The 21330-nt window shown below is 40.4% G+C and overlaps 1 protein-coding gene across 6 annotated transcripts in view; it reads right to left on the bottom strand.

Moving 5' to 3' along the window:
* ACIN1 (apoptotic chromatin condensation inducer 1) overlaps positions 1-21330 on the bottom strand; it is a 35722-nt gene that overhangs the window by 11323 nt on the left and 3069 nt on the right. For 3 of the 6 annotated variants that reach the window (XM_005882235.2, XM_014529941.1, XM_014529943.1), the window contains exons 3-8: positions 20183-20294; positions 19654-19773; positions 10083-10171; positions 7483-8730; positions 6737-6952; positions 6140-6255 (exon numbers count right to left, since the gene is read on the bottom strand). In XM_005882235.2, the coding sequence (XP_005882297.1) occupies positions 6140-6255; positions 6737-6952; positions 7483-8730; positions 10083-10171; positions 19654-19773; positions 20183-20294 (1901 nt within the window). Of the gene's footprint in view, positions 1-6139; positions 6256-6736; positions 6953-7482; positions 8731-9226; positions 9277-10082; positions 10172-19653; positions 19774-20182; positions 20295-21330 lie in introns of all 6 variants that reach the window. The other 3 variants (XM_005882234.2, XM_014529942.1, XM_005882239.2) reach the window with 3 other exon arrangements.

The following is a 21330-nucleotide window of genomic DNA, read 5'->3' as shown; positions in this document are numbered from 1 at the left end:
GGGGAGCGGGGGGAGGGGGGGGAGGGAAGGGAGGGGAAGGAGGGCGGCGCTGAGCGAGCGAGCTTCTCCTCCTCTGGCCGGCCACCGGGAGCTCTCTGCTGGCTCCATCGGTCTGGCCTTTTTCCTTCTTTTCTCGGGTTACAACAGCTACCAAGGCCTAACCCCGCAGGGAGAGGGTGCTCTCTCCTACTCTTCCCAGGGGCGGGGAGGGGGCTGGGTAGAGAGGACATACAAAGTTACAGCTGCTTGCCTGGAAGATTCCAGAGAATGGAAGCAAGGAAAACTGCAGAGCTGGGAGTGAAAAAACGATTAAAGAGGGCAGATAACAATGTCAAAGTTGAAAGACACAGAATGGAGAGTCGCAAGCAATTTATGTGCCCACCTCCCTCTCTTCAAGAAACCAGACATGAAACCTCGAAACCAGATCAGCCAGCTAGCTGGTCAAGGTGGGGAGGTCGGGTAAGAACTAGTACGATCCAATCACTACAGTAACTTCCTGCTCGCCCCCAACATTGACGTCTTTCACTCCAACCTGTCCTTTTCCCGCGGATGTTGGAAGTGGATAGACAAGAGTTCCTTTTCCAATTACCAGTGTGCGGGTAGGTGGTGTGGGGGTGGGTGAGGGAAAGGTGTCTCTGAAGATATGACAGACAACTTTGTTTCATAGAGTCTTTAATAAGGTCACCCTGCCCCAGAGTCCACTGGAGACAGAAAAGAAAAGGATAAACAGGGCAAGGGGACCTTGGATAGCGGAAGCATGAAGGGCTCCAAGGTGAGGGCTCTGAAGTGGGTAAGAAACTGAAATGAGAGCGCGGTTACACCAGGTGGGGGTGACCTGCTGGGCAGAGAGTGATTGGGAACTAAGTGGAAATTATTATGGGCATCTTCACCGGCCTAAATGTGAGAAGGGAACCTGACTCTAATCATTCATAAAGCATTCAGTAGATGCTCAATATAATCATTTGTGGACTACAAAGGGGCTCCTTTTGTATCCTAGTAGCAGTAGAGGTTTAACACTAAGACAAGCTTCTGAGTACCTAACCCAGCTGTTCTCAACCTGTGGGTCGCGACCCCTTTGGGGGTCGCCTAAGACCATCGGAAAACATATATAATTACATATTGTTTTTGTGATTAATCACTATGCTTTAATTATGTCCAATCTGTAACAATGAAATTGGGGGTCACCACAACATGAGGAACTGTATTAAAGGGTCGCGGCATTAGGAAGGTTGAGAACCACTGACCTAACCAAAAGCTTAGTGTTTATCTCATTTGCAATACCAGAGCTTTTAGGCAAGAATAAAATTTCCTCCCCGCTGCTTAAAATCTTAAACTTACATGCCAAATGAATGCTAAAGAGGTCATGCAGTTTATTTTATACATTATTGTAAAAGTTCCCTGTCTCCTTAGTAAGATTAGGAGCTTTGGAGTCAAATTGGCTAGGGCCCATACAAGTTGTGTGATATGGGCAAGTTTCTAACTCTTTCTGTGCATTTCCTTCTTAAACTGTAAAGTGGGAAAAATAACAATACATATCTCGTGGAACAGTATAAAGGTTCACACTTAATGGTCTGGCTTGAACGACACCTCAAGTCAGGTAAGAATGTGCATACTTGCCGAAACCGGTTTGGCTCAGTGGATAGAGCGTCGGCCTGTGGACTGAAAGGATCCAGGTTCGATTCCGGTCAAGGGCATGTACCTTGGTTGCGGGCATATCCCCAGTAGGGGGTGTGCAAGAGGCAGCTGATCGGTGTTTCTCTCTCATCAATGTTTCTAACTATCTCTCTCCCTTCCTCTCTGTAAAAAATCAATAAAATATATTAAAAAAAAAAAAGAATGTGCATACATACATGTCTGATTAATAGGCCATTATCTCATTTGATGTCACCTATAGAGCTTTTTAAAAAATTTTATTTCCTCAAAGAGTGGACTTCTCTGTCTCTGATACAATGACTTTCAGTAATTGGCCTGACAGATTTTCAGCAATGTCCTTATCACTCTGTATAACAGTGATGGCGAACCTTTTGAGCTCGGCGTGTCAGCATTTTGAAAAACCCTAACTTAACTCTGGTGCCGTGTCACATATAGAAATTTTTTGATATTTGCAACCACAGTAAAACAAAGATTTTTATTTTTGATATTTATTTTATATATTTAAATGCCATTTAACAAAGAAAAATCAACCAAAAAAATGAGTTCGCGTGTCACCTCTGACATGCGTGTCATAGGTTCGCCATCACTGGGCTAGGACTCTACTGGTTTACTTGCCCCTCACATCCATCCTGCAGGGTTCCTCAGGGTCAGAGACTACAGCCCTTGGTCCCTAGCCCAAGGCCTAACACAAAGAAATGCTCAGTAAATACTTCTGAATTAGGTTGTCATTGTGGGTATCAAGTGGACACTTTAATAAGTGCTTGCTCAACTATAAGTTTTCCTCTTAAAAACATGTCTTTGGCTAGAATTCCCACAAATAATGTTACCTTTAAAATTCCTCAAATAAATACTCCCTGTCCATCAATTGCCCTAAAATACTTTCAGCTGCCAATTTGCTTCTCCAGAAGTAGTTTCCTTGGAGAAAAAAATTTTTCTCTACTGGAAATTTCACTTTTTTTTTAACCTCTTTTTTAAAATAAGAATTTTACCGTGTTATCATCCTTGGGCTTCTTAAGGCACAGCAAGTTTGTGAAACTGCCCCATAATCAATTCTGTAGGAAACAAAACTTCCCAAGGCTTTAAAAGAATTCTTGAAATTACCCCAAAAGGGAACTCAATTTACTTGCAGGACCAATCCAAAAGCCTTGTTAGCTATAGGTCAGAGTCCCACACAGCTTTTCCTTGTAGTCTCTGACTTCCCACTTATTTTAGTTCTTACACAAATGTTTCTGATATCTTTGGATATATGTGAAATTGCATGGGGGTTAGGGTTGGGGGTTATCTACCCATAATTAAACAGCATTTGTAACCCAGAAGAAAAGGATATTACTACTTGGAGGCTAATAACATCACACTACAGTTAACAACTGAATATGAATAAAATTCTGAGAGGCTAATGGAAAAGAAAATTTTATAAGCATATGTTTGAAGTTTAGTTTTTGTAGAAAATTCATAAGATGACGTGAAAGTTAATAAAAAAGAGTGGAACTTGACTACCACCAGGCAGAGATTTTAATACAGAATACTCTCAGGTGCATACTAGTTCTAAAATAATAAGGACAGTATGATTTTGGGGGAATATGTCCTGAGATACCAATTTCTCAATGAGCAAATTCTACTGATGACAATAAATTCTACTTCTTTATTATGCATCATTTGGCATACTGGCACTGAAGGTCCCCCCTGAGGAGTACCAATTACAGTGTCATATTGGCTTAAAGGACCATTTCCTTCCTCCTATTCAGGCAAAAAGCCCTAAATTTCTCTTGCAGGGTTTGTATACACAGTAAGGCTGTCTTCAGAAAATTTCAGGTTTGAATCAACAACTGCTCCCATAAAGTTTTTTCCCCTCTATTTTTTTTTAAATGTAAAAAGAGAATATCCTTATTTTCTGCTTTATGAGGACATTTTTGTTATATCCATAGCAGGCAGAAGATTGTATTTTGGAATAGGGCTCAACTGAAATAGAACTGAAGCTCACAAATTCCTGCTCCAAGGAATGAAAAAGATACCTTACCCCATAAATCTAGAATTCCTCAGGGCACAATCAGAATTAGAATGGATTTAGCCAAGTACAGCAAAAAAGTTAGGTAATCTCTTCCAAGTGGTGAGAGGTCCTTGAAGTACAGTATAATTTTTTTTAACACTTTACTGAATCAATAGGACCTATGCTGTTTTTATTAAAGTCATGTGATTTCTGGTTAAGACGGAGCAAAACCAAGGTTAAGCCACAAAAGGTCTTTCCCATTTAATACTGTTGATCCCACTTTTAAAAGTGGCTAGGGTTCCCAAGGTCACTGGCTAAACACTAGAACTGGGGTGGGGGAGGTGGGGGATGTGAAAGACCAGGAGTGTTGTGAATTAGTTGTATCAGGACCTCTCAGAATAGCCTATGGGTTTAGGCCTTTGGGCATGTCTTTTCGTTAGGTTGATGACTAGACCCGTGGTCGGCAAACTTCAGCTCTTTGGCCCCTTGAGTGTGGCTCTTCCTAAGCCTTAGGAGTACCCTAATTAAGTTAATAACAATGTACCTACCTATATAGTTTAAGTTTAAAAAATTTGGCTCTCAAAAGAAATTTCAATTGTTGTACTGTTGATATTTGGCTCTGTTGACTAATGAGTTTGCTGACCACTGGACAAGACCATTTGAAGATAGGTTGAAGGAAAGCAGGTAAGAGGAATGTGTGTGAACTCTCCTAAACTCACATGCATTTCTAATCTAGAGGCTGTTCCATTGAACCGTGCCTAGGCAACAATGGACAATCATAGTATTTGCCCCAAGTGCCACTTGTCTATCACCTTGCCAGAATCACGTAGATTAGATTACTTTAGTCATAAAATGAAGATCAAAGCCACCTTTAACTGGGGAGAAAAACTGTATATGATTCCAAGCCTCATTTGCCCTGGACTCCACGTGAAAGTCCAGAAGTAAAGGTGCTTCAAAACAGCATAAAGCGCTGTTCTGTTGCCAGAAAGAACCTCACAGACCCACAGAATTTTAGGGCAAGCAAAGAGCTTTTTAGAAAATTACTTGCTTCTCAAAGTGCATAGGAGGCAGTTTCTCATGCCCAGTCAGTAGCAGGTTGTCAACACCTACTTCCAAACTGCCATTATGCAAAGGCCATGCTGTACCCCCATGGGATGGGGAGGCAAGTATTATCACTGGTTGATGGACACGGAAGGGAAGGTGTCACCCCATTTCCTCATCGATGGTGTAGCTGGGGAAATCCTCAACACCTTCCAGAATCCGCTGAGTTTTCACTTTATGGTCCTAGAAGAAAAACCCTTTTCCAAAGGAGAATGTACTCATCCCAAAAAGGAAAAACAAAAACTTTTCAAAGGAAGTAGAATGAACTTTTGGCTTTCAAAAAAAAAAAAATGTAATGCCCACAAGATGGCAGCAGAGGCAAGAATGTTGTAATGGACAGTAACAAGGGTCGTGCCAAGGCAAAAGCTATATAGTAAAGAGTATAAACTATTATTAAAGTCATTAAAAAATGATATAATAAAATCATGTCACCTGCCACCACCCTCCAAAATCAGAAGTAAAAAGATGGTCTGAAGTTCTCAGAAAAGTGTAAATTATTAGACTTTTACATAAAGGGAAAATAATACTGATAGTATAGTGTTAAAATTACATAGAAACAATCATGAAAAAACTTTAGGCCAACTGTCTATATAGGACATTCACCAACGCAGTACCAGATTCCTGATGTCTAAAAGTTAAGCATCTTATTTCCACAATGCTTTTCTTTTTCATTTCCCATGAGAATTTGAAGCCAGGAATTCTGGTTCAATGGCTTTTTAATTTATAATACTTGGCTCAGAATAATAAATGTTCAATTACAAATTTAAATTGATATGAGTATTTTTCTAGAACTAAATACAAGGAAATAAAAAACTCACATTATCTAAATGATAAAATCAATTCAAGAGTCTTAGGGACCCAAGAATTAACTTTGGACTTGATATGGATTTCATATTTTGCTGTATGCTATAAGAGATAACTGTGTCTAATAAAATGATAGCAAATAAACAAGAAAAATACAGAAACTAAAACAAAGCAACACCCTTCTGTGTCTTTCTTTGTAGGCCCTCAATATCCTTTATTAACCTGTATTCCGGGCTTAGATGTAGTTGGTAAATGAGTTAAAAATTGAGTTAAGATGTTTTGGGTTAAGTTCCTCACACTGTCTTGAGTTTGGAGACAGAAGTCTCTGCTGCCTGCTCCTTAAAGGAATCAACTATTTTGGTCAAGTGATCCTAGATGTTTCTTTACGCTCTTACCACCACTTTTCAGACTACGTATCTTAAGATTTCTGGTGGTAGCTCCCAACATAGTAACTGAAGTCTAGCCTTTGTCCAGATAAAGCTCTGCCTTCATGTTTTAAAAGGAAACTAGGACATGCTTAGTCAAAGAACTCTTGCGAGCAAAGAATTACTTTCCTAGTTTCTTGTTATACTTGAGTCAAAATATATCACTTACACAGTGTGATGAATCCTTTCTGATTCTGGTAGGTGAGAGGTTGGAGTCTCTGAGGTTTGGGGCTGTGTGGCAGCTGGTGGCTCTGCCTCTTCAGCTTCACACTTCTTTGGGCTCTCCTGTCAGGACAAACATAGCAAAACACACATAGCAACATACTTAAATCTGCTGGGTTCCTTTTCTTTAATCTAGAGCTGGTAAAAGGCATAGCAGAATATACACGGTACCAACTCTACACATAGCTCTATATATCTTTGTTATTTCATTTTATAAAGCGGAATGGAATATTGCTTAAAGAATTTCCATGCCAGCAATAATTTTATTATAATTCTTTTTCAAGAGAACCAAGAAAAGGCTTCCTTTTGAGCAGAAAAAATGAGTTTTGTGGAAGAATTGACCCCGAGAGTCCTGGAACTGAGAATTTAGCCACATGAACCAGGGAATTGGAAATGAGTTAAGTGGAATCTAACAGGTATCCCCAACCTTATACATTTCTAATGAGCCTTGTCCAGATTGACCTTTCAGTTTTATAGCTAAGACAAAAGGGAAAATCACGCTTAATCCTCTCTCTCCCTTTAGGGAGAGGGCATAATAGCCTACCCGTTCAAGCTGTACCCTCTGAGTCACATGCTTTTCGGCTGGCTCAGGTTGGCTCATAGGCCTCACTTGAATAGAGGATGATATGGAGGTCCTCTCCTTTGGCTCAATGACCTGCGGTTGTAGCACTGGTGGAGTTGCAACCTCCTGACCAGAAGAGGGATCTTTGGTTTCAGTGTAGCTGGTGTTGCTGTCCCTGGAGACTCCAGGGCTCAGAGACTGAAGAAATGAAACACATAAGGCAAATTATTTTATATGGTGTATGTTCAGTAGGTCACTGGTTTTCCAACTTCTGCTGACCCAATTTAATACTTTCCACCTTTTTGTCCCTGTGTTTATTCCTGTTTGAGTTAGTGACCTCCCTGGCTTCTTATATTATTCAACAAATTACTCATTAAGCCCCACTAGGTGCTGGGTACTGGAATACACGTTAAAAGGCATGTCCCTAGCCTCAAGAAGTTTATAGTTTAGTAGAGGAGATGGATAAATGAACTAAAAAAAAGTTCAAAATTCAAATTCTTTTCATTGGAATCAAAGGGGCGCAAAATAAAAAAGGACCCATTTAGGGATCACTGAATTGAAAATTAGATTCTGAAATGAGGGGAAAGTAATCACTGAACTGGGGACTAAAGGAAGCTTTTCCTATTTCTGCCAGAAAATATGATAGGTTCTCCTGTGATTGAAAAACACTGGCATACAGATGGCATACAGATAGAACATCAATGCACCCTGGGTACTCCCATACTTACTTTTCTGCTGTTGCTTGATGCTGAACGAGAACGGGAACGTGACCTAGATTCTGATGTTGATCTGGAACCCATCTTGGATCTACCACGAGGGTTGGCATGAGATGCATCTTTCTGCTTAGATCTCGGAGGTGAGTGAGACTGAGAGCCTGAACTATCAGGAGAGCGAGATCTTGATCTAGAACTGGAAGATGAGGATGAGGAGGACCGGCTAGAGGATGAGTCAGCTAACCGTTTCAATCTGTGGCTTGGGAGAAGGGTATGAGAAGCCCCTCTGCCTTCCTTCTGTTCCAAAGACGGCTGTTTAAGAGATTCCTCAGTGATCCCTTTGGCCGGTGCTAATTCCTCAATTTTTAGAGGGAGTGGTTGACCAGATTTGTCTAACTCAGTTTCAAGATCCTTCTGGGTTGAGGATTCAGCTGGTGTGCTTTTCTGAACCAGAGGCAGGACATTCTCCTCTGGCACTTTCTCTGCTGGAGATTCTGCTTTGGTGTCTGCAGGACTTGACAAGAGAGACAAGCCTCCCGCCAACTGGACAGTATGCTGAGATATTAATAGCTCCCTGTCCTCAGCATCCGTATTAGGAGGAGATAACTGAATGAGAACAGGGGGGGCTGGGCCTTCCATGGGCTCTGCTTCTTCACTCTGAAGTTGGGTATTAGGTGGTGGTGAAGATGCTTCCTTGGTAAGTAAAGGTGGGGGAGTCTCCTCCTCACTGGCAGTTTGCTCTGGTTGTAGCATAAGAGGGGCCTTCTCTAGATCTTCAGTCAATCGAGGAGGGGAAGGGGACTTTGATTTTTCCTCTACGCCTTTTAAAGGCTTTAATTCTCTTTCTTCTTCAAGGGGAGAAGCTGTTTTCATCTCTTTCTCCTGCTGATGTCTGGCCAAATGACTTTTTCTACTAGCCTCTTCCTGGGACCTTGTAACTCTCCCTCCTCTCTCTAAGCCCTCCTGTTCCTGGGACTTTATGGTTTGGGATCTCTCATCCATCAGCTCTTCTGGTTCTGCCCTGGGCACCTCTTTCCCCTCTTTTTCTTCCTCAAACTGTTTCAGAACTAGTGCATCCCTCGATTTTAACCCCTCATCATCTTCTTCCTCTTCCTCTTCTTCTTCCTCTTCCTCCTCCTCTTCTTCTTCCTCCTCTGTTTTCAAATTTCGATCTGCTCTGACCCTTAGATTTCTGGAAGGTGTTTCTTGATCCTCTTCTTCCTCAGCAGCCTGGCTGCACTCAGAGAGTTTAGCTGCTCTTGCCTGAAAAAAAAAAAAAAAAAAAAAAAAGATAGATGTACAATGATTCCAAGTATATTAGCTCACTATCAACAGAAGAGAAAAAGTATCCAACGAGACACACACAGGAAAGAGAAACTCAATGACATGTGCTTTCAGCAACATAGAAATAAGTGTGACAGTAGACAAGCATGACTAATGTGGACTCTAATGAGAAGCAAAATAGTGACCAAAAGGAATACAATAATGAAACTTCTGGTTCATTTTTTAGCTTCAAGCTTGAAAAATAAATATAAATTGAACATCAAGAAAGTGGGGGGAGGGGGGAATGGGACTGACCTATTATCATTTAATGTGATTATTTTTGTCATTTTGGTATATTTTATTTCCCCCCATTATTTATTTTCCATAGTCATAATTACACTATACATACTCTGAAATAGTTTGAGAAGGAAGAGCAGGAGATATCCAAAGCATTACCCAAAGAGGTGATAGATGCTTTAAGAGGTACTTGACTTACCTGCCTGACCCTGGATGATCGTCTTTCTCCTTTCCTTGGTTTCTCATCATGTGTTTTTTTTTGGCTTAACAACAGATTTTCATTGTCTCACAGTTTGGGAGGCTACAAGTTTGAGATCTAGGTAACAGCCAAAACTCTCAAGGCACTAGGAAGGATCTGTTCCAGGTCTCTCTCCTACCCTCTAGTAGTTCCTTGAACACTTCGAGTGGTGTTCTCTCTGTGGATGTGTCTGTCTCTGAGTCCAAATTTCCCCTTTGCATAAGAATGCAGTCATATTGGATAAGGGCCCACCTTGATAACCTCATTTTAACCTGACCCTGTTTACAAATAAAGTCACATTCACAGATACTTGGAATTAGGACTTCAACATCTTTTGGGGGATGCAATTCAACCCATAACAGCAAAGTACATGTCTATATATTCTCAATTTGCAGCTACATCTTCTTCCCTCTTTCTCTGCTCTTCACATTCCTTATTCCTCAACAGCCATCATTAAGATCAATCTTTGAGGATAAGTTCAAAATATATTTTTCTGAAAAAATGAAGGTATTAGTGGAACACTTAGAAAAATTTAAATAAGATGACTATATATATATACTTTTGTATTCTGCTCACTTAACATCATATCATATAGCTTTAAGGTTTTAACTGAATAATTACTTAGAAATCTAAGGCCAGAGCAGATTTAAATTAAAAAAAAAAAAAAAAGAAAGAAAAGATGAAAGGGAGGAGAAAGAAGATGAGTGTATAGAAATCTAGAGACACCAACTCTGAAATAGTTTGAGAAGGAAGAGCAGGAGATATCCAAAGCATTACCCAAAGAGGTGATAGATGCTTTAAGAGGTACTTGACTTACCTGCCTGACCCTGGATGATCGTCTTTCTCCTTTCCTTGGTTTCTCATCATCAGAGTCACCTTTCTCTTCAGAAATAGAGGAGCCTTTTCCTATCAAATGAAAGAAAATCAAGTCACATTCATGACATGAACACTCATTCAAGGCTGTTTTCTAAAACATAATCATAGCATATGAACTGGTTAATACATATTTCTATCAATTTCTTTGACTTCTATGCAGAAGACTATATAAAGCCCTAAGGGTCAAGATCTTAATAATTCCTGCTATGTATGTCTAAAATATTTTTAATATCTCAAAGCCAATTCACTTAGTACAAATAACTCAAATGTAAAATAACTACCAAGGGCTTCAAACTGTCTAGCAGAGATGTACAAATACTAAGTGCAATATATTTTTCATTTCAGAGAGGGAAAGGGAGAGAGACAGAAACATCAATGATGAGAGAGAATCATTGATTGGCTGCCTCCTGTACACCCCACACTGGGGATTGAGCCCACAACCTGGGCATGTGCCCGTGATCGGAATCGAACCCGGAACCCTTCAGTCTGCAGGCTGACGCTCTATTCACTGAACCAAACCGGCTAGGGCCAAAGTGCATTTATTTCTATAAAATGTTTTCTCACTCTGAATTAAAACTCAAGATCTCACTAGGTTCAATGTCTTTTTTTTTTAGTTTCCTATTGCTACCACTAGTTTTGACTAAAATATTATGATTAATATGCCAGTTTGTAAAATAACAATCTCATGAAATAAGTACTTATATGCATGGTTTTCAGGGCCTTAAAGTTCTTAGAAATTACTAGAAGCAAACAGGACAAGGCTTCAGAAATGAGCCCTTCTCAATTATGTATTATACTAGAGGCCCGTTACAAGAAGATTCCTGTAAGAATAGGGCTTCCTGCGGCTGGAGTGAAGCAGAGAAGGGAGCAAAACCTGCTGAAGCGGGTCGCATACGGCAGGCCCGGATGGCGGCCGGGCGGGCCGATGGATCGCTGCTGTCCCGTCCTGCCTCCAGTATGCAAATTTAACGCCCATATTTGTTGGGTTAATTTGCATAGTCTTCTGATTGGCTGATGGGCATAGCGAAGGTATGGTCAATTAGCATCTTTGTCTTTTATTAGTATAGATATGGAACTCAAAGTGAGATTTTTTTAAAGGAAAAGTAAGTTATATTAAAAGAATGCTTGGAAACTACCAATCTAAGTCATTCCAAATAATAAATCCATGTAAAAGTGAAAAAACTTTCTCTCACATTTCATGAAGGATGGTAACTGTGGATAAATAGTATTTAAACTGGTGGCAAATAAAGCAGATGGTATGAGCTCTAACCCAAGGGCAGGATTTATTTCTATATTTCAACAATCTAAAATGAACTGGAAGACTGCACATATTTTATAAAACTTTACTCCATGATCACCTGATTAACAAGATCTCTGCATATACATCATTTTTTTATCTGGGTTAGTGAATAAAGACTTGCATTATGGGTGTGTGTACAGGATCTATGGTTAAGGTATACAGTGACAGGCCAGATTCTTTAGTAAACATGTAAAGAATAATCTAAGAAACCAATAAATAATGTAGTGGCTATAGTAATAATTTCATAATTAAATGACCGGAATAGGTTAAATTATAACATTAATAAAACAAAAAGGTATTTCCCCTAAGCACAGCTCCTTTGCAAGTATAAAGGAGAGGAACAGATTTATTGATAGTTTTATAAAAAGGAAAAAAAAAAGGTAGGTATGGGACAGATGAATAGGCAGAGCACAGAGGATTTTTAGGGCAGCGAAAATATTTTGTATGATACTGTAATGATGAATACATGTCATTAATATTTGTCAAAACCCAGAGAATGTACATCAATAGTGAACCCGAAGATAAACTATGGACTTTGGGTGATTATGATGTGTCAATATAGGTGCATCAATTTTAAGAAGTGTACCATTCTGGTGAGGGGATGTTGATAGTGGGGGAGGCTATGCATATGTGGGGCAAAGGACATATGGGAACTCTCTGTACCTTTGTCTTGATTTTGCTGTGAAACTAATACTACTCTTAAAAACAAAAACCATTACCCAGGTGCTCAAGAGTGAAAAAAAAGAAAAAAGTTAATCAGGTTGGAGGCAAAGTTAAAAATTTTAAATTGCAGATATTTTAAGCTTATACATAGATAATTTCCTGACCGGGAATCAAACCATTGACCTAATGGTTCATAAGTCGATGCTCAACCACTGAGCCACACCAGTGGGCAAAAAAACATTTTTTAAAGAATAAAATCCTGCCCTGGTCGATTTGGCTCAGCGGATAGAGTGTCGGCCTGTGGACTGAAGGGTCCTGGGTTTGACTCTTGTCAGGGGCACATGCCCAGTTTGCAAGCTCGGTCCCTGGTGGGGGGTGTGCAGGAGGCAGCCAATCAATGCTTCTCTCTCATCATTTATGTATCTCTCTCTCTCTCCCTCTCCCTTCCACTCTGAAATCAATTAAAAAAAAGAAAAGAATAAAATCCTAAACTCTGGATAGAAAACCTACATAGAGATTCTCAAATACTCCTCAAATACAATAAACTGCTAAAATTCATAGACCTAGCCATCCCAAATACTTTTATCACTGCAAGTTCTATATAAGAAACATTTTTTATTTTCAATATATAAACCAGAGTTATAAGCACATATTTAAAGTCATATGAGAGATGTTTTGTGGTTAGTAACAGGCTTTCAGTAAATATATATATGCTCTGATTAAATAAACATAATTTTCGGGGTGGGGGTGGGGGGGAGAAAGCATGTACAAAGTTGGCCAGACATAAATGTATTAAAGTTAGGTATATACAAGCAAATAGCTTCTTTCTCCACCTATTGCAAGCTGCATACTATTCTATTGGATCATATTATTTTGATACTGTAAAATGGCAGTAACAGGATTCTAGATGATTACCCCTCGGGAAGCACTTGAGTAGTAAGTCATCAAAAAGATGAGGGTAGCCCAGCCAGCCTGGCTCAGTGGTTGAGTGTCGACCTATGAACCAGGAGGTCACAGTTCAATTCCCAGTCAGAATAGAACATGCCTGGGTTGCGGGCTCAATCCCCAGTGTGGGCGTGCAGGAGGTAGCTGATCAGTGATTCTCTCTCATCATTGATGTTTCTATCTCTCTCTTCCTGTCCCTTCCTCTCTGAAATGAATATAAATATAGAAGAAAAAAAAAAAGATGAGGATAAAATGGGCAGGGCTGTTCAGAAAGTTTTGGTCATCACTGTGTTGTAAAAAATGTGACAAGCAACAAGAGCTTAATAAGCAATACAAAATATAAGGAAGAGATGAGGAATCTCTTTGTACAAAGCTGATAGGATGAAGACAAGCTTATGGGAAAGCTGCCATCTTCTATTATGAGTACATGGCCACATAAGTGTCCTAAACCAGATGTGAGTAATGTGTAGAAACTGAGCATCTTTAGCAAAAGGTGGGGCTAATAGTGGTAACAGGTTGCCCTAACCAGTTTGGCTCAGTGGATAGAGCGTTGGCCTGTGGACTGAAGGGTCCCAGGTTCGATTCTGGTCAAGGGCATGTACCTTGGTTGTGGGCACATCCCCAGTAGGAGGTGTGCAGGAGGCAGCTGATCAGTGTTTCTCTCTCATCGATGTTTCTAACTCTCTATACCTCTCCTTTCCCCTCTGTAAAAAATCAATAAAATATATTTTTTAAAAATAGTGGTAACAGATTAATAGATGTATTTCAGGAACTAAAAAGCAAGACAGGGTAAATTATAAGATCTCCAAGATTCCAAAGCCAGAAGCTTTCAGGAGAAAGGAAAATATGGCTGCTAGCTGCTAGTCAGTGTAGAATGTATTAAGGTGAAGAATATAAGAGTCATATTGGAAAGTAGTTTCTTCATCCTAGAAAACAAATCCCTGGGCAGTATTTGCAGGACCCAAGTAAGGTAGCTAAAGATCACAGCAAAACCTGTGGTCAAAGGGTATCCTTAGGTTGGAATAAAATGCAGGAATTAAGAGAATGGAGACCAGGCAATGATGCCAAACCTAAACCTGAGTAATGGTAGCTATATAAGTAACATTATCTAGCATTCCTCTAGAACCGCAGCATCCAGATTTAATGAGAAAAAGAGTAAGTACCACATGCTTTGTAAGCCAAAGGGGGGCTACAATCCCCTGGGGCTATCCCTTTGTTAAAGAACCTGTACTCTATTCATTTTTAAATATTTTGGAATTTTTCTTCCTACTTTTCCTACATCAAGCTCTTTTTGAAGAAATTAACAAGGATTTTTGTATACCCAGTTAAGATCTTTAAGGAAATCCAGACAAATTCTGACTATTGGAGGGTGGACAGTGACTCCCCACACCTTAGAAAATCTGATAAAAGTGATGGAGAGTTAAGAAGTCAAGAAGGACGCCTGGCTGGCATGGCTCAGTGGTTGAGCATCGACCTATGAACCAGGAGGTCATGGCTCGATTCCACATCAGGGCACGTGCCCGGTTGTGGACTCGATCTCCAGTGTGGGATGTGCAGGAGGCGGCCAATCAATGATTCTTTCTCATCATTGATGTTTCTATCTCTCTCCCTCTCCTTTCCCCTCTAAAATCAATAAAATTAAAAAAAAAAAAAAAAGTCAAGAAGGAGAGCCAGGGAGGATTTTATAAACCAACTAGAGCAGCAGTTGCCAACCAGTGGCCCTCGGACCACTGGTGGACCACTGGTGGTCCGTGAGGTCTGAAAGGTTGACGACCGCTGGTTTAAGGAAACCTTTGGAGCAGTGGTCGCCAACCGGTGGTCCGTGAACCACTGGTGGTCTGTGAGGTCCGAAAGGATGGCGACCACTGAACTAGAGACCTAGTGCACGAATTTGTGCACAGGTGGGGTTCCTTGGTGTGGCCTGTGGGGATTGGGCTGAAACCGGCAGTCCAATGCCACCTGCTGCTCCTGCTCATCCTGGCCCCACTGCGCCTGCGGTGGGCTCATGCCTAAACAGACCAGATCAGGAGAGGCTCACGCTGCCACAGCGGCACTCACCAGCCGTGAGCGCTGTGTCTGGGGCCCATCCGTTAGCTGAGAAGCGCTCCCGCTATGGGAGTGAGCTGACCACCAGGGGGCAGCTCCTGTTTTGAGTGCCTGCTCCCTGGTGGTCAGTGCACATCATAGTGACTGGTCGACTGGTTGCTTAGGCTTTTATATATATAGATTCTTCCTTCCTATTTGGAATTTTGTCTACAGCACATAAATTGGAGGTTGCCAGAATATAAGTCAAGGATCCTGATGAAATATAATACTGAAAAACTATTCTTTCAGTTAGTCATTCATAAATTAATCAAGAGAACTATAAGAGGACTTTAAAAAATGTAGAGTCCCAGAAGTCACATTCCCTGAGTTTCTCAGGGTAGGGCCAAGGAATTCATATTCTTTTTCTTCTTCTTTTTCTTTTTTTAATATTTTTTTATTGACCTCAGAGAGGAAGGAAGAGGGAGGGGGAGAGAGAGAGAAACATCCATGATGAGAGAGAATCATGGATTGGCTGCCTCCTCCAAGTCCCCCACCGGGGATAGAGCCCACAACCCAGGCACGTGCCCTTGACCGGAATCGAACCCGGGACCCTCCAGTTCGCAGGCTGACGCTCTATCCAGTGAGCCAAACCGGCCAGGGCAGGAATCCATATTCTTAAAAATAGTAAACTAGTCCTGGCCAGTGTGGTTCAGTTAGTTGGAGTGTCATTGTGAGCACCAATAGGGGGCATGTTCAGTCAGGGCGCATATGGGAGGCAACTGATCAATGTTTCTCTCTCTCTGAAACCAATTAAAACAAAGCAAAACAACCTGGCTGGTGTAGCTTAGCAGTTGAGCCTCGATCCAAGAACCAAGAGGTCACGGGTTTGATCCCTGGTCAGGGCACTTCCCTAGAAGGGGGTGCATATGGGAGGCAGCTGATCAATGATATTCCTCTCTCATCGGTGTTTCTATCTCTCTATCCCTCTCCCTTACTCTATTACAATTACTACTTTCATCTCTTTTATTTTTCACCTCTCTCTTGCCTTTTCTTTTACCTGTCCCTTACTCCTCCCTCCATTAATGACAGCCACAGGCAGGGTCCTGCTGATGACATAAAGCACTGAAGAGACTAGCTACCCTCACTCTACATCTTTGCTTTTGAAACTTTATTTCTATGTCAGGATACATTCATTTCAAATTCCAGTTGTTTTTGTTAATCCTCACTCGAGGATATTTTTTTCCATTGGTTAAAAAAATTTTTTTAATTGATTTTAGAGAGGGAGAGGGAGAGAGAGATAGAAACATCAATGATGAGAGAGAATCATTGATTGGCTGCCTCCTGCATACCCCATACTGGGGATTGAGCCTGCAATCCAGGTATGTACCCTGACGGGGAATTGAACCATGACCTCCTGGTTCATAGGATGACGCTCAAACACTGAGTCACGCCAGCTGGGCCACTGAATTTTTTTTTTAAGAGACAGTGGAAGGGAGTGGGAGAGATAGAAACATCGATGTGAGAGACACACATCAGACACATTGATTGGTTGCCTCCCACATGTACCCCGACGGGAGCCAGGGATGGAGTTTGCAACCGAGGTATGTGCCCTTGAGCAGAATAGAATCCAAGACCCTTCAGTTCACAGGCTGATACTTTAACCACGTAGCAAAATCAGCTAGGGCTCAAATTACATTCAAACTGAGACATGTTTTTTTCTTAAAATGAGTTCCTACCCTAGCTGGTTTGGCTCAGTGCATAGACTCTATGCACCCCCTTCTAGGGAAGTGCCCTGACCAGGGATCAAACCCGTGACCTCTTGGTTCTTGGATCGAGGCTCAACTGCTAAGCTACACCAGCCAGGTTGTTTTGCTTTGTTTTAATTGGTTTCAGAGAGAGAGAAACATTGATCAGTGCATAGACTCTAAGCCATAGAGCATCAGCCTGTGGACTGAAGGGTCCCGGGTTCGATTCCAGTCAAGGGCATATGCCCGGGTTGCAGGCTTGATCCCCAGTAAGGGGTGTGCAGGAGGTAGCCAATCTATGATTTTCTTTCATCATTGATGTTTCTATCTCTCTCTTCCTCTCACTTCCTCTCTGAAAAATCAATAAAAATATATTTTTTTAAAAATGAGTTCCTCATCAAATCATGTTCCTATCAAGAATTTTCAATGGTTCCCCCATTACCTTTAGAATAAAAAAGCTCATACACATTTGCTTGATATTCAAAGCCTTCTGCAATATCATCCCAATCTACCATTTAAATTGTTTCTCTATTCTTGCCAAAACCGGTTTGGCTCAGTGGATAGAGCGTCGGCCTGCGGACTGAAGGGTGCTGGGTTCGATTCCGGTCAAGGGCATGTACCTTGGTTGCGGGCACATCCCCAGCGGGAGATGTGCAGGAGGCAGCTGATCGATGTTTCTCTCTCTTCGATGTTTCTAACTCTCTATTCCTCTCCCTTCCTCTCTGTAAAAAATCAATAAAATATATTAAAAAAAATAAATTGTTTCTCTATTCTTGAATATGAAAGAATACTTTACATTGGCTAAATTCGTTTGATACCTCTCTTTTAAAGATATCACAATCATCCCTATCTCTATACCTTTGTTCCCTCCTAAAAATACCCTAATCTCCTCTGTGCCAATTCAAATCTTACCCATTTTTAAGGCTTAGCTCAAATCCTACACCTTCATGAGGCTCTCTCTAATCCAGTCCTCAGAATGCTTTTACTCTTGAATTCGTATGGTACATGTGTTTGTACTACTTATATGTCACTTAAAAACCTGACATATCATATTCTAGTGTTAATTTTATGTGCAATTATCTTTTCTCTCCCTAGATTTTACAAATGTGCTAATCCCCATATACATATGGAGATATTTATGTAGCAGAAATTCAGTAAATATTTTGAGTGACTTTTATTTAAGAAACACTGACAACTAATTTATAAGTTTTCCTCTTTCTCTTGGCTTTACAATTAAGAAAAAAAGAGTGCTAAGAGTGAAATGGATCAATTGAGGGTCTGCTACTTTTATATATGAGGAGAAAAGAAGTCTCTTAAAAAATGTATTTTCCTCCAATCATTAAATACCTCCTAAAAATCTATTTTCAGGAAGAAATTCTATATTAATCAGAAGAGCCAGCAACTTTCAAACATTTCAAAAATGTTAAATATGAAATTATCACCTTCCCCAAGACCACTGATATGGTTAATGATTCAAAACAATAACATTAATAATGATTCAAAATACTTGTTAATTTACACATTGGTTTAATATAGCTATCTACTGTACACATATCTTATATACATATTCTCCTAAAAGGATATTGTCTTAGCCCAGTGGTTGGCAAACTGCGGCTCGTGAGCTACATGGGGCTCTTTGGCCCCTTGAGTGTGGCTCTTCCACAAAATACCACGTGCAGGCGCGCATGTACAGTGTGATTGAAACTTCGTGGCCCATGCGCAGAAGTCGGTTTTTGGCCTGGGCGAGTCTATTTTGAAGAAGTACTGTTGATATTTGGCTCTGTTGACTAATGAGTTTGCCGACCACTGTTTTAGCCCAATCAGTGTGGCTCAGAGGTTGAGTGTTGACCTACGAACCAGGTTTGATTCCTGGTTAGGACACATGCCCAAGTTGTGGGCTCGATCACCAGTAGGGGGCGTGCAGGAGGCAGTGATCAATGATTCTTTCTCATTATTTATGTTTTTATCTCTCCTCTCCCTTGTTGTGGGCTCGATCACCAGTAGGGGGCGTGCAGGAGGCAGTGATCAATGATTCTTTCTCATTATTTATGTTTTTATCTCTCTCCCTCTCCCTTCCTCTCTGAAATCAATAAAAAATACATTTAAATAAATAAATAAATAAATAAATAAATAAATAAAAGGATACTGTTTTAGATAGGTAGTTCCTAGCAAACAAAGGCTGAATTTACAGACTTTTGCTTGAGATATTATGCAAAACTAAGTGCTTACTAATGTGAAAAATTTAATCTTGCCCGAACCTAGTCCACACAGTGGGTTAGAGCTCACGTAATACTCTGCACTGACTTTCATAGCACAAAGCACAATTGTAATTAATTATGTAATAATTTGGTTATGTCCATCTTCTCACTAGACTATAGATTTCATTAGGGCAGAGACTTATATTTCTCTACTATATTCCTGGTGCCTTGTACATGCCTGGTGTAAACAGGTGTTCAATAACAATTATGAATTAATAAACTGCAGCAGATGCCCTTTGAGGGGATGACTGGATGTGCAACTCACAATATATATAATTGATAAAGAGGTAAAAGAAAGTCGTGACTGTTGCTAAATTCAGAGGTAGAAGAGGTTAAAGAGGTAGAGATGAGAAGAAAAAACATACCACCATACAAAACATTCTGAGAGGTTAACACAACAGAGGAGAAAGCAGACTTCAAAAAGGACATAATTTCCATGAAAAACATGTCAACTATCAAGTCACAGAGTTTCCCTGGGACTTTAATGGAGGCTTAGTATGAAAGGAGGTGTAACTACCTCCCCCCACCAACTACGCAGGATTGACAAAATTGCGCAGTGGGGAGGGAGATACGTACTGGGCGAATGTCTGCTGAGCTCCAGCTCTGGTCTCTCCAGGCTGCTCTGAAAGTCAGGAGGCAGCAGGGAAGCCACTCCCTCAGGATGGATCATCTCGTCCTCCGACTCAGCTGAAGCTTCTGCAAAGTACAGATTGGGTCGGGGCAGGGAGGGAGTGAAGGGCTCAGCATGTGGGAATATGTAGAGGAGTGAAGGAGATCAGGCAAAGTCATGGATAGAGTATATACTAAAAAGAGTGCTTTACACAGAGAAAAACTCCCTAGGATTAAGCTCTTCCTCATCTAAAAGGGTGCCTTAATTTACTTATTACTCTTCCTGTTGGCAGGAATCCTTTTCTAGTAAGATAGTCAAATTGTCTTCTTCCCTGACAAAAGGTAAATAGTAACTCACTTGGCATAAACTACCAAAGCAAATAAAATAGTCTTAGGCTGACTTATTCCTGAAATTGCCTAGTTAAACAGGCCCATCTACTCAGTTACAGGAACAAGAATGAAGAACTCCTTGTAAGAAGTGACAGTCTGGGCTTACCTTCAAGTTCTGCAGCTTCTCGAGCTTCACGTTCCAGACGCTGCCTAAGTAGCTCCTGCTGCTTTTCCAGATACTGCTTTATGAAACTGTTCTGGCTCATTTCCTCGCCAATCTGTGTTGAGGACATGAAAAAAAAAAAAGTCTAGGAAAGCAAACTAGGAAAACGCAAGGAAGAAAATTCCATGGAGCAAAGGTCTACCCCTTATATCTGGACTCAAGAAAGATGATTAAAATGTTGGACGGCTTCTTTTTAAGCAACTTTTATGTTGAAGATCAAAATAAATGGTCCTATGATTCACAAAAAATGGCAAAAAGAGGAATTGCACATAATTTCTTATTTTATTTTTTAAGTATATATATATATATATTTAAGTGTATATATACATATTTTTAAGTATATATAATATATTTTATTGATTTTTTACAGAGAGGAAGGGAGAGGAACAGAGAGTTAGAAACATCGATGAGAGAGAAACATTGATCAGCTGCCTCCTGCACACTCCCCACTGGGGATGTGCCCGCAACCAAGGTACATGCCCTTGACCGGAATCGAACCTGGGACCCTTGAGTCCGTAGGCCGACACTCTATCCACTGAGCCAAACCAGTTAGGGCCATAATTTCTTATTTTAAATATTCAGTTCCCATTCAAAAAGCGATGCACAACTTAAAAGTAATAAAAATTCCTGTAAAATGTCTTTTAATCTAAATTTTTAGATAATAGGAAATAGTATCTAAAAATAATCTAAATTTTTTAGTAATATCAAGAAATAAAAGGGGAAAATACTAGGTCATACTATTTCATCTTTTATTGTTAACAAAAGACCAATCTCTACCTATCTAGGGAACAGTTTAATAAACATCTCCAAAATTCAAGTACAGTACTTAAAAAATATGAAAGCAAGAGACTACATAAAGAGATATCCATTTAGCTTTAGACAGGGTTCTAACTCCACTTTCTTTGGGTGATAATACTTGGTAACAATATTTAAAATGCAGTCGCTTAATCCTTCCCATACTTTTTTTTGCAACACAGACTCCCACATCACTCTTCTGCCCTTCAGCTTTCTCTCCACAAGTCCTCCACCCAAGAGCCTTCTTGCTTGACAAATGCTATTAGAACTCCAGGAAAAGGAAAAAAAAAACTAAG

The sequence above is a fragment of the Myotis brandtii genome, unplaced genomic scaffold (genome assembly GCF_000412655.1).
Source record: "Myotis brandtii unplaced genomic scaffold, ASM41265v1 scaffold70, whole genome shotgun sequence".
In the NCBI taxonomy this organism is placed as follows: domain Eukaryota; kingdom Metazoa; phylum Chordata; class Mammalia; order Chiroptera; family Vespertilionidae; genus Myotis; species Myotis brandtii.
The sequence above is the reverse complement of the archived record's forward strand: the minus strand, read 5'-3'. Positions and strand labels throughout refer to the sequence as shown.